This window comes from Orycteropus afer, unplaced genomic scaffold (genome assembly GCF_000298275.1).
Source record: "Orycteropus afer afer isolate SDZICR_OR568_19922 unplaced genomic scaffold, OryAfe1.0 scaffold00596, whole genome shotgun sequence".
Lineage (NCBI taxonomy): Eukaryota > Metazoa > Chordata > Mammalia > Tubulidentata > Orycteropodidae > Orycteropus > Orycteropus afer.
Window position 1 is genome coordinate 937,351 of NW_006922183.1, and position 14,022 is coordinate 951,372.

Here is a 14,022-nt window from a genome sequence, read left to right on the forward strand (position 1 = left end):
ATGGTTGTCTGATTCAAAATGGCCAAAACCAGTCCTTTTCAGCTCACTAATGCCGAGGATATCAATCTTTATGTGTTCCATTTCCTTTTTGACAACTTCCAATTTTCCTAGATTCATACTTTGTACATTCTATGTTCCAATGATTAATGGATGTCTGAAGCTGTTTCTCTTCCATTTGAGTGGTGCCACATCAGCAAAAAGAGGCCTTGAAAGCTTTACTTTATCCATAGGAGTAAGGCTGGGTTTACTCAGATGATGCAGCTCTTTCCCAGTACTATTTTGAGAGCCTTCTAACCTAACCAGACTATTCATAAATTGTGTGGCAAAGTATCAGTGTTTCTTTGCTATTCATAAGGTTTTCCTTGGCCAATTCTTTGAGAAGTGGATGGCCTCCTCCTTCTTCCTAGTCTGTCTCAGTCTGTAAGCTGGACTGATACCTGTGCACCATGTACATCCCCCTGGATTTGAAACACCAGTGGCTCAGTCTCAAAACTCACATCAACACATCACCATGGTAGGATAAACCGACAGACAAGTTTGTCTCCCTGTTGGAAACCTCTTGTACCACCCTTACCTGGGTCCTTGTGGCTGACTCCTCCTCTGTCCGGATTCCTGGCTTTTTATCCCCTTTCTCCTGCTCTCCCGCCCTGCTGTTTGGGTGTGCCTGTTTTATATTGTTTATAACTGATTAGGCTTTTCTCAGTGCCCCCACTCAGAAGAAAATTAACTTCATTTACTACAATGCAGTTTATAACCTAATGTTGTTAGGTACCTTGAGCTGGTTCTGACTCATAGTGACCCTATATAAAACAGAAGAAGACTGCTTGGTCTTGCACCATCTTCACAATCATTTCCATGTTCAGCCCATCATTGCAGCCACTGTGCCAACCCATCTCATTAAGGATTTTCCCTTTTTCACTGACCCTCTACTGTACCAAGCATGACATCCTTTTCCAGACATTGTTTCCTTCTGCCAACATGACCAAAGTATGAAAGAAGATCTGGCCATTCTCGCTTCTAAGGAGTATTCCGGGTGTACTTCATCCAAGACAGACTTGTTCATTCTTCTAGCAGTCCATGGTGCATTTAATATTCTTCTCCAGCACCACAATTCAAATGCATCAGTTCTTCTGTTGTCTTCCTTATTCATGCTTTCACATGCATATGAGGCTATTGAAAATATCATGGCTTGGGTCAGGCACACCTTAGTCTTCCAAGTGGTATCTTTGCTCTTAAACACTTTGAAGAGATCTTTTTCAGCAGATGTTGTTGTTGTTGTTGTTGTTATGTGCCGTCGAGTCGGCCCCGACTCATAGCAACCCCTCCTTGGGTTTCCGAGGCAGTATCACTACGGAAGTAGGATTGCCCAACCTTCCTTCCGAGGAGTGGCTGGTGGGTTTGAACCGCCAGCCTTCTGGTTAGCAGTCAAGTGCCTTAGCCACTATGCTACCAGAGCTCCTCATATGTTGTTGTTGTTGTTGTTGTTATGTGCCGTCGAGTCGGCCCCGACTCATAGCAACCCCTCCTTGGGTTTCCGAGGCAGTATCACTACGGAAGTAGGATTGCCCAACCTTCCTTCCGAGGAGTGGCTGGTGGGTTTGAACCGCCAGCCTTCTTGTTAGCAGTCAAGTGCTTTGGCTGCTGTGTCCATGGATGTTGATTGTGGATCCAAGTAAAATGAAGTCCTTGATAACTTCGATATTTTTTCCACTTATCATGATGTTGTTTATTGGTTCAGCTGTGAGGATTTTTGTTTTCTTTATGTTGAAGTGTAATCCATACTGAAGGCTGTAGTCTTTGATCTTCATCAATAAGTGCTTCAAGTCTTCTTGTAACCTAGTCCATCCAATATTTTAAATAGTCTTTATAGGTAATTCTCAGTCTTCAGGGATAGTAACTGATTTTCTCTTATTTCTAGTCAGGTACACACTTTCATCCTCCTCTCCAAGATGGCACCAGGATGTATAGTAGATGAGAGGTTTATGTGGCTTTTAGGGGCATTGTGAAAGATCCTTTGAACCCCACTGTGCCATCTGGACCTTCACTACTCTCAGAGTGGCTTATTTGGAATTCAGTAGAAAGGTTGTTCTGGTCCATCCTGCAGGCATCAGCTTTTAATTTCTGCAGCCCAGAACTCTTCATCTATTCTTTTTGCCACTCCCCATTGAACTGAGCCTCCCTTGTCTCTCTCTAGCTGGAGGCTTCTCTTACACTCTGTTATGTTCTATGACTTCTGATAAGCCCAAGGAATCCATTTCTCTCTCTGTTGCATGGCCACATGGTCTCTGGCAGAATTGCTAGTTCTCAACAAAATGGTCACACCATATAGGAAACAAAGACTTGGGAGTGCAATATAGAACTTTGCTCTCTTTGGACATAACATTTTATGTTCTTAATGATGTTGGGTCTTCCCATGGCAGAGTGGAGGATCTCCTGTTCAATGATTTCCTTGCCATCCTCTCAAACTGTGACAATTGCTCCATGCCTTTGCTATAGTACACATCTCATATAACTGTACCCTGAAGTAGTTGTTTCAGGACCTAGGTATTCAATAGTTTCACTCTCCTGCTTCTATCAGTCAGTTCCTTTCTTCCTACACTTCCCCAGAGCTTAGAAGGAGTGAGTTTCTACTTACTTCCTCTTTGTTATTAGATAGTCTTACATAAAGTTGTATAATTAGCCAAACTTGGCACTTGATATACTAACAAGGAACTAAATGATTCCAGATAACCCTCTCTCCTCTGAGCCTGGTTTTCAAGTCTGTTGACTTATAAAGAAAGGCAAGTACCTGCTCTCTTTTTTGACTTCTGGATCTATAAGGCAAAGTAAGGGCAGTGGATAAAGAAACATGAATTGTGAAGTATTTTAAAATACTAGAACTACTATGGGAGCTCTGGTAGCATAGTGCCTAAGACACTTGACTGCTAGCCAGAAGGCTGGAGGTTCAAACCCACCAGCCACTCCTTGGAAGGAAGGTAGGGCAATCTGCCTCCGTAGTGATACTGTCTCGGAAACCCAAGGAGGGGTCGCTGTGAGTCGGGTCTGATTCGACAGCACATAACAACAACAACAAGCACTACTACATCAATAGATAAATATACAATTATAAATTATGGAAAGTCTTGAAAATGAACAATTAGAAAATTGTTAAGTTGCTTACAGAAGGCCCCTCATCAGAGGTAATATTTAAACCAAAGAACTTTATAGGAAAATAAGATTCAAATCTTGGAATAGGGTGGGGAGGAGAATCAGGGAATATACGAGAAGAGGGAAAAGCATGTGCAAAGTCCTAAATCTGGAAAGGGCTTGGCACATTGTAGAATTTGAAAGAAAGCCAGTGGGGCTTAAGTATAGTCATTAATGGGGAAAGTATAGGAGATGAGATCAGAGAAGGATGACGAGGTCATGCTTGTCTCATAGGCCAGGGAATAAGTTGGATATTTTGACAATAAAATGGTAAACTGTTGAAGATTTTAACTAGAGGATCTGGCTTGATCTTCCCATTTTTAAAGGATTATTCTAGCAGTTTTGTGGGAAATGGATTGTAGAGGGGCAAGTTGGAAGCAAGGAAGCTTTTAAAGAAGTCTAGGTAAGAGATAATTCTGGTTTAGACTAAGGTAATAGCAAAGGAGCTAGAAGGTGCCTCTCCACAACTCTGCACTACAAATTCTTGGGGCACACTGAACTACAAATTGTCCTGAGACATTTTATGGGCACACTTCTTCCACTCCCTGGAGACATTTCCACTGGTCAGCCTTATAAGCTCTGACTCATTTATGAACATCTTCAAATGCCTTATTGTCTATGCAGCTTTCCTCTCTCATATGTGATCTCACAATCTAAGAGTCATATCTCTTATCTAGAAATCATGTTATTGTACTAAAATTATTTGTGTACATTTTTGTCTGCTTCATTAGACTTCGGGTTGCCTAAGGTTGGAAAGAAACTCTTATTCTTTCTTCTATTCACAATATCTGTTGTATCAAATCTACAACACTCAAAGCAATAGTGCTTTACCATCAAACATTTGGTGTTTAGACAAATCTGCTTGCCTAAAGTAATAATGATATTTATTGGCAAATAATCATTTAGCATATATTGTGTGTCAGACAATGTGTTAAGCATTTTATATGCATTAACTCATACTCACAGAATGAAATCGTATAGAACAGATATCATTATTCCCATTTTAGAGATAAGGAAATCAAGCCCTAAGGGTTGTCCTGAGTCAAGGAAGAGTGTGGAAAGTAAAGTATTATAATTCTCAACAACAACAACAAAAAATCACTACTAAAAAAAAAATGGTGATTCCAAGATATGACCAAAGCATAGTAGAATTTCTCAAGATTTGTCATATTGCAGTTATGAAGTTTTTCTTATTTTATTTATAACATGGCTTATTCTACAAAGGACTCAAGACACTTATTGAAGATTATTTAGAAGGAGAGAAAGAAAGAAAAGAAGAGCAGAGAAAGAAGGAAGAGGATGAGTAGGGAGAGGAGGGATATATAAAAAAAGGAAGGAGGTGGGAGGGAAGAGAGAGAAGCCATTCTTACAGTTGTTGCTTAGTCACTATAGCTTTGGCAGGAGTTCTGGTGGTGCAGTGCTTAAGGCATTTGGCTGCTAACCAGAAGATCAGAAGATTGGAGGTTCAAACCCACCAGCTGCTCCATGAAAGGAAAATGGAGCAATCTCCTTCCATAAAGATTTACAGCTTTGGAAACCCAGTGGGGGTCTCTGGGTCAGAATTAACTTGATGGCAGTGAGGTTTTTTTTTTTTTTATTTTACAGTTTTGGGACAGGGGATTTTCCCGTACTAATGTTCACTTGTCACGATTCATTGCCGTATATTACATCCTTTCACTAAGTTATAACTATTAATGTTCAAGCATATTACTCCAAATAAACATATAGATTCTTCATGTTTGTTCAAATTTACCTGGTCTAGCTCTCGAAAAATATACTCTTTATTCTTGAAATATCTCGTTTGGCTAAGTGTTCAGATTCAAATTTCTCTAGGCATCAACCTCTTATTCCTCTTTCCTGTTTGCCTCATTTTTTTTTTTTTAATTCGCAAAATAGCACAGGACCCACTGGCCATGCCCAGTATTAGCCTCTCTGATTATTAAAGTCCTTGGGTGCATAAAGTAATTGAAGTTTAATAGAAGAAAACTACGTAGAATCTTTCAGTTTTAAGCGGGTGAGTTTCCCTAGGTACTTAAACAAAGTACATAAAATGCAAATTTCAAAGATTCCCTTATTCATTATATTCAATCCAGGCGAGACTCAATTAGCATCTAAGTATGTATTTTTTAAAGATAAAAATAAGATGGTGTGCAGGCATGTTCTGTCCAATTGTTGCCCCCTACATTTGAAAGACTCTAGCAATTCCAGTTGCCACTGTGATGTGTCTGTCAGAGAACCCCCAAAACTTCTCACTTGAAGTAGATTGCCCTTTGATCCTCTTTTTTCTTGGAAGTGGTGTCATTGTTGTGCAAATAGAAAGGCTGAGGAGAATACTGATGACTGAACTTTCTACATACATCCCAGGCTATGGAGAGAAGGGCAGGAATGCTCTGAGCTCTGCATTCCATTAATACCTGAGCACAGTGCAGCCATCTATGGATGTACCTGACCCAGAGTGCATCCAGGTGCTGGGTATTTAAGCAGTGAATAAAAAGTGCAGCATGGCTCAGTGCAGACCTTCAATCCTGTAAGCTGGGCCTGTGATCTCAGAGAACCACTTCAAATAAAACTCAGTTCCCTCTGTTCTCTAAGGAGAGTAGTTAATCTTTATCATGACAGTTGAAGGCCTTGGCCAGATTGAATGGCAGTGCTTAGAGCTCCATTTCCCAGCACAGCTTGTTTTCCTGTTTGACAATGGAACTTTAACCCTTACTGGGGCTCTGCAGACTCATGCACTACTTGGAGGGTGGGAGAAACGTTTACTTTTTATGACTGATGTTCAAATAAACCTTAAAACCACCAATACCAAAGTGCATTTTCACAGAAAACTATGTTTATATTAATGACCGTAATTATTTAACATATGAATTATTTAAGATTAAATTATATACAGCATTATATGGTATATATAATGAAAAAGATATTATATGATCTTTACATGCTTATAATCAGGGATACTTTTCTTGCACTTTTCTAGTATTTCCTCCTCCTCCTAGTGGCATTTTTGGGTATCTTTGGATAAGACAAAGTTCAATATACACTGTCCTGCTCCACAATACAGCAATTTATTAGTTACTTTCACACCCCTACCCCAAACAAAACAAATGAACACATGGTCTGTGTCAGTCAAAATGTATGATTCAGTGATTGATTCTTAGTGCCTCCTCAAAATAATCACATAAATTTCGTGAGACACGTTACTCCATAAAGGAGGAAAATATGCCAGATGAGTTTTAACAGCATAATAAAAGTTTTGTAGTATTAAAATTCTGGGGTAAATTTCTGAGCATTTGACAACTATGTAAGATACAAAACAGTGATTAGTTTTCCATCTAATAAAAATTTATTTCATATTTAACTATGCTGTTTTTATATTTTTCTCAAATCCTAGATCAAAAGTTTTCTCATTTTGAGTACTATTTGTATCCCTAATTTACAGAATTCTTTTTCTACCTCCCCCAAAACATCATGAATCATTTTTTAGATACTGTCATCAAACTTGTTCATCTGTGTATATCTGATCTCCTTGTAAATACCCTAGGGGTTGTAAAAGCTAAATCAGAAACAAGTAGTGGTTCAGAACTCCTTCTAGCTAGATGATTGAAATAATACAAAACCATTCCCCAGTGGAGCATCCAACAAAGGTGCCCAGTTCTTAATCATCATTTGGCTCAAGTCTGAATAACCCTCTAAATAACACCACACAGTGAAGGCAGTGCAACCACGGTGTATATCCGCATACTGCTAATTCCTTTTGCACTTGCCTGTTCCACACAGTTTAGCACTTTATTACATATTGGCTTGTTCTCCAACTGTTCCATGTGTGTTTCTTTTCTTTAAAAATATATCCTGAAATGCTGAAGAACTCTAGCCCCAGCCTAAACACCTCTGTAATCCATATACTCCTTAGCATGCCATCAGGTATATAGTACAAGAGTGTGTATTTTTGATTATTTATTCTTTTAGAATCATCTTAGGTTAAGCATCTATTGGGAAAAGTTCCAAGACTTGGGATTTCTGCTGAGGTTTTTCACAAGGAATTCAATTAGTTCTCAGTGTTATGACTTGCTTTTTCTTTTATAACCTAACCAAAGTAACCCACTCTTCTGAGGATTCCACATTTACTAGAGCTCAAAGTGGCCAGGGTCAATTTGATAGAGTCATTAATACCAGGTTGGTGTTAAGTTCATAAACAAGTCATAATCTATACAGTTTTAAAAGTACTATATCCCACCAATCAATCAGCTATAACAGCAAAGACAATCCAATATTTAAACAGCAGATTCCTATTAAACAAAATATTTTAGTATGCAGTTGTTATTAACCAAATAAAATATCTCAAAATAAAATGAATATGTACACACACATGCAACATTTACACATACACACATAGCTTTCATTATTTATTAGAATTAATTCGACCAGGAATATAAATATATTCAAGGAGCTCTGGTGGTGTAGTAGATAAGGCACTTGACTGCTAACTGGAAAGTCAGTGGTTCAAACCCAACAGCCGCTCTGCAGAAATAAGACTGGGCGATCTACTTCCATAAAGATTAATAGCCTCAGAAATCCAATGGGGGTCACTATGAATCGGAAACGACTCAGTGGCAGTGAGTTTCGTTCTGGTTTTGGTTGCTATAAATATATCCTACTCTTATAAATTTTGATTCTGAGTGAAATATCATGGCATATACACCCACTTCACACTTATTGACAAGGTTCGGTTCCAAAACCAGGTTGTTATTATGCTGACCACATCATTAAATAACTCCCAAATTACATCATTATATAACGCCAAACGACTAAGAATCGTGGCCCAGCCAAGTTGACACATAATCTTAACCATCACAGCCAGTGTTACTCTCACTTCACACCTCAGCAGTCATAACTGATAGATGTACGTTAATGCACAAAATACTCATATAGTAGATTTTTGACTGTAATCGTAAATGCAACATGTTAGATAACAAGATAGTCAATAAGAGAAGTAGGTATATTGATGAAAAGAAATCATTGTGCCACAAACAATTTATATTTTTGTGGGATATACAAACATATAAATTCTAGTTTATATATTTTTAAATACCATACCAATGAGGCATAAGATTGTATGTGTACATTTTTGTTTCTGATGTGGGGGATGCCTTAGTCATCTAGTGCTGTTATAACAGAAAGACTAAAAGTCGTTGGCTTTAACAAATGGAAATTTATTGTCTCACAGTTTAGGAGGCTAAAGTTTGAATTCAGAGCACTGGCTCTATGGGAAGGCTTTCTCTCTGTGTTGGCTTTGGAAGAAGGTCCTTACCTCCTTTGAACATCTGTAGGCCCTGCATCCTTGGAGGTCTACATTTGTTTTGGGATCAATCTTGCCCTGGGTCTCAGAGATTCTCAGCACAGGGATTCTGGGTCCAAAGGATGTGCTCTGCTCCTGGCTCTTCCTTTTTGTTAGAGTCAGGTCCTTCCTTCTCTGCTTGCTTCTCTCTCTTTTTAAGTCTTGTGTGGGCCACACCCCAGAAAAACTCCCCTTACACTGGATCAGGCTGTGACCTGAATAAGGATGTTGTATCTCATGCTAATCCTGCCTCATTAACCTAACAAACATAGTCTAATCCTGTACCATTAACCATAGACAGAAATTAGAATTTATAATGCATAGGACAATTACATCAGATCACAAAATGAAGGACAACCATACAATATTGAGAATCATGACATACCCAGATTGACACATATTTTGGGGGGACGAAATTCAATACATGACAGGGTGCTTATGATAACACAATTAACTTACAGATCATCAGGACAATTTCTTGGGAGCTCTGGTCTCCCTCCTGTTTGCACGTAGTTTAAAACATCAAGGTTAGAAAGAGCTGGATAAGGCTGATGTCCAAGTGTTAAGATTTCCCAAATCAAAATTCCAAAAGACCTAAAGATATTAAGGGTGTGTTTTAATTACATGTATTATAAAAATCAGGCTTATAGTAGTTTCACCATCCTAATTATCCCTGGGGCTATTGGGTTCTTGGTAACTGGCATTGTTGTTGTTGTTAGGTGCTGTCCAGTTGGCTCTGACCCATAGCGGCCCTGTGTACAACAGAACAGTCCTGCACCATCTTCACAGTCTTTGCAATATCTGAGCCCATCATTGCAGCCACCGTGTCAATCCATCTCCTTGAGGGCCTTCCCCGTTTTTGCTAACCGATATTAACTCACTGCTGTCCAGTTGATCCTGACTCATAATGACCCCTCCTTGGGTTTCCAAAGTGATATCTCTACGGAAGTAGATTGCCCTATCTTCCTTCCAAGGAGTGGTTGGTGGGTTTGAACTGCAAGCTTTCTGGTTAGCAGTCAAATGCCTTAGGCACTATGCCACCAGAGCTCCCAATTGACATTAGTAGACCCATAAAGACAAATGAGAGATTTAAAATCAGGTTAAATGCAAGAAAATAGGCAACTGCCTACTTGGTATAACTTCAGAGATGATAGGAAGTCATAGTGGGTTGCATGCCCACTCACACACACATAGAAACAAACACAACCTGTTCCTGCCTCTCAGCTGAAGCTGCACTGGCAGACCTCCATTAATATAGAGACATACCTAGCTAGGGGGCTCTGGTGGCATAGTGCCTAAGGCATTTGACTGCTAACCAGAAGGCTGGTGGTTCAAATCCACCAGCCACTCCTCAGAAGGAAGGTTGGGCAATCTACTTCTGTAGAGATACTGCCTCGGAAACCCAAGGTGAGGTCGCTATGAGTCGGATCCAACTCAACGGCAGTGAGTGAGTTAATGAGTGATACCTAGCTAAAAGGTAAGCATGAGAGCATTTTACCTTTTTTTCTTTTACGTTTCAGGAGGACAGAGTTCTAGTAAATATGGAGAGGGAAGGCATGAATAAAAACTGGTAGCAGTGAGGTCCAATTTTATTTGACCACCAATTTTGCCTAGAACCAGTTCAACTTAGAAGCTACTGGATCAATCACCTCTACATTTTGAGAAGTTCTACTGGAAAGTGTGGGGTCATTAAGCAAAATTGAGAGAGCTATTCAAATAACAGAGATGTCTAAGCCTCCCCAGTGTCCTAACCTTTTTGAGATCCATGATTTAAAGTCTACCTACAAATTAATGACCAAATAGCTCAAAATAATAGGAATTTGGACAGCACTTTTCAAACCCACCAGCTACTCCTCGGAAGGAAGGTTGGGCAATCTACTTCTATAGTGATGTTGATACCACCTCAGAAACCCAGGGAGGGGTCACTATGAGTCAGATCCAACTCAATGGCAGTGAGTTTGGTTTTGGGGTTTTGGACAGCACTTGGACATTAGTTCTAAACTATCAATTCTACCAGTCATATGCTTTTACACCCTTGGAGTATAATAAAATACTTTGGCAAATATATCCATTTCATATACACTAATAAGATACCAGATCAAAACTAATGGCAGGTGGTGTCAGCTACTTAAATCCAGGAATTTTCCCTTTAACTTGAGTTAAAGAACTTAACCTTTCTGGTCTACTGTTTTCTCACATAAAAATAAGGGTTAGATGACCTTTTGTGATCTGTTCTGGCTGTGACATTTTATGATTTGCCCATACTTCTCTGGGTCCTATGAAGCTCACCATACATCAGATTGAGTAGTGAAGATTCCATCCATCAAACTTTCTGGAGCCATCCACCGAACAGGCAGCAGTCCTTCTCCTCTCTTTCTATAGTAATCATTTTTATAGATGTCCCTCGCAAGTCCAAAGTCCCCAATCTTCACTATCCGTGATTGTCTGGTATAATCTTTTACAGAGACAAGGCAATTCCGAGCTGCCAGATCCCTATGGCAGAACTGTATTTAGTAATAATACTAATAAAGTTCTAGAGAGCAGATAAGCAACACTAGTATGTCTGTTGAGAAGAAAGACTTTTTACAGACATCATTGCTAGTTTGAAGGAATTAAAATGTTGAATTATCCTTACGTATTTTACCCAAAAGACAGGTAATTATTGTGCCACTGTCCATAATAACCTTGTCTCCAGAACATCACCATACCTGTGAATGAAGTGCATCTGTTCCAGGTAGACACAACCTTTTGAAATATCTACACATAGGTCTACAAGGTCAACCAAGGTGAGTAAAGGACCATGAAACTGTAAGAAATGAAGGAAAAATTATGGGCACTTTTCTTGTTTGAATGCACACACACATATGATCTTTTAAAGGCATTTTAAATTTATGATTACAAGAATTCAAACAAAGATGAAAAGACCTAAATGCATGTGCTTTTTACTCAGATATAGATAAATATATTTAGTAAACTGAGACAGACAGGCAGTGTGAGGTCTTTATGGGAAAGGTCTCAGGGTGCCAGGTCAAACACCCCTAATTCTATGACTTACTAGGTGTGTGATCTTGCTCAAGTTGCTTAATTCACTAAGCAAATTTACCATATATGTTAAGCTGGTATCATATTACTAATCTTGCAATACAATGTATGTAACATAGCTAGTACATGACAGACACTTAATAAACAGTAGCTACTCTCATAAGTACATCTGTGGAAAGAGACTATGGAGAAGCTCAAATATCATCTGTCAGAACAAGGCCAGGGGACGACAGTGGAACAGACTATCAGTTGCTCATATGTAAGTTCAAGTTGAAGCTGAAGAAAATTAAAACAAGTCCACTAAAGCTGAAGTATTACCTTCAGTATATGTCACATGAAGTTAGAGACCATCTCAAGAACATTGTTGTTAGGTGCCGCCGAGTCATATCCAACTCATAGTGACCTTATATACAACAGAACAAAACATTGCCCAGTCCTGTGCCAGCCTCAAAGTCCCCACTATCCCTGAGCCCATTGTTGCAGCCACTGTTTCAATCCATCTCATTAAGGGCCTTCCCCTTTTTTGTTGACCCTCCACTTTACCAAGCATGATATCCTTCTCCAGAGAATGGTCCACCTGACAACATGACCAAATTAGGTGAGATGAAGTCTGACCATTCTTGCTTCCAAGGAGCATTCTGGCTGTACTTCATCCAGGACAGATCTGTTAGTTCTTTTAACAGTCCATGGTACTCTCAGTATTCTTAGCCAACACCACAACTCAAAAGCATCAACTCTTCTTCAGTCTTCTTTATTCATTGTCCAGCTCTCATTCACATGCATATGAGGTGATTGAAAATTCTATGGCTTGGGTTAGGTGCACCTTTAAGGAGACATCTTTGCTCTTCAGCACTTGATAGAAGTCTTTTGCAGCAGATTTGCCCAATGCAATACGTTGTTTGATATCTTGAGTGCTGCTTCCATTAGTGTTGATTATAGAACCAAGTAATATGAAGTCTTTGACAATTTCAATCTTTTCTCCTTTATCATGATGCTGCTTATTAGTCCAGTTGTGAGAACTTTCATTTTATTTATATTGAGGTGCAATCCATACTGCAGACTGTAGTCTTCAATCTTCATTAGTAAGTGGTTCAAGTCATTATCACTTTCAGCAAGCAAAGTTGTGTTATCTGAGTATCACAGGTTAAGAAGCCTTTCTCCAATCCAAAAGCCACATTCTTCTTCATATAGTCCAGCTTCTCAGATTATTTGCTCAGCATACAGACTGAATAAGTGTGGTGATAGGATACAACCCTGACACACTCCCTTCCTATTTTTTTTTTTTTAATTGTGATTTGAGTGAAGGTTTACAGAGCAAATTCACTTTCCATAGAATGGTTCACAGGTTCACATATACTTTGTCTCATGACATTGACCACAGTTTACCACAATGCAACAGCTACCCTCCCACTTCCTCCCCATAGTTACCTCTTCCCAGTGTCCATCCCTCCATGCAATCCTGCCCCCTGAGCTGTCTCCCTGTGCATAAGCAGCCCTTCTTTCTCCCATGATTGTTCTCTCCAAGGAGTATATCTACTTGAGGTAAATGTTCAACTCATATGCCTATCTTTTGTTTGGCTGAAAACCACAGGTGTGGTTCAATTCCAGACCTGAAGGGCAGCTAGGGGCCATAGTCTCAGTGGTTCTTCCACCTGACTCTATCAGACCAGCAAACCTGGTCTCCCCTCCCCCCCTTTTTTTTATCCAAATGATTTTGAGTTTTGTTCCACATTGTTCTCCCTTTCTATCAAGGATCTCCTACATAGATTCCTTTCCAAGTGGATGACAGTGGTAGCCGGGCATGGTCTAGTTCTTCTGGTCTCATAGTCATATAGGCTGCAGATCAGATGGTGTACCAGTCGCCAAGACTAATTATTTCCATGAATTTTGGTTTTCTTCATTCTTCTTTGCTCTGGACGAGGAGAGACCCATCATTGCATCTAGATGGCAGCTTGGTAGCTTTTAATATCCCAGTCACTACTTGCCAAAGTAGGAGATGGAACAATGTTTTGTATAGTATGTTATGCCAGTTGAGCTTGATGTCCCCTGTGACTATGTTCCCAAGCCCACAGGTTCAACTACTCGGTCCCTTGGGTAGCTGGCTGTCACCAAGCTGTGACCACAACCTTGCCCCTTGTCAGCTCTACTATACACCTAGAAATTCTGGTCATTCACATAAACTCATAGGACCATTGTCTGCCAACCCAATATATGTTCTTGGATACACTCCCCATTTCATAGACATACCTAAGTGTTCAGCCTGTCCACCCATCTATCCACCCATATACCCATGTTAGCCTTCAATGACAACTCAGTACTGTATGTACAAAAGGGTTCATATTTGTTGTCTGTACCTCCCATGTGCCTCTCTATGTCTTTCTCATCCTCATTGCTGCCATATTGGTCACTCACATTTGGTACATTGCCCTTCTCTTCACCCAAATCAATATTTATCTCTA

The 14,022-nt window shown here is 39.7% G+C and overlaps 1 protein-coding gene across 1 annotated transcript in view; it reads right to left on the reverse strand.

The window, feature by feature from the left end:
* The window catches only part of ROS1 (ROS proto-oncogene 1, receptor tyrosine kinase), a 199,255-nt gene that overhangs the window by 23,518 nt on the left and 161,715 nt on the right, over positions 1-14,022 (reverse strand). Inside the window, exons 41-43 of the mRNA XM_042783027.1 lie at positions 11,230-11,327; positions 10,811-11,014; positions 8,981-9,115 (exon numbers count right to left, since the gene is read on the reverse strand). Of these exons, the coding sequence (XP_042638961.1) occupies positions 8,981-9,115; positions 10,811-11,014; positions 11,230-11,327 (437 nt within the window). The remainder of the gene's footprint in view (positions 1-8,980; positions 9,116-10,810; positions 11,015-11,229; positions 11,328-14,022) is intronic.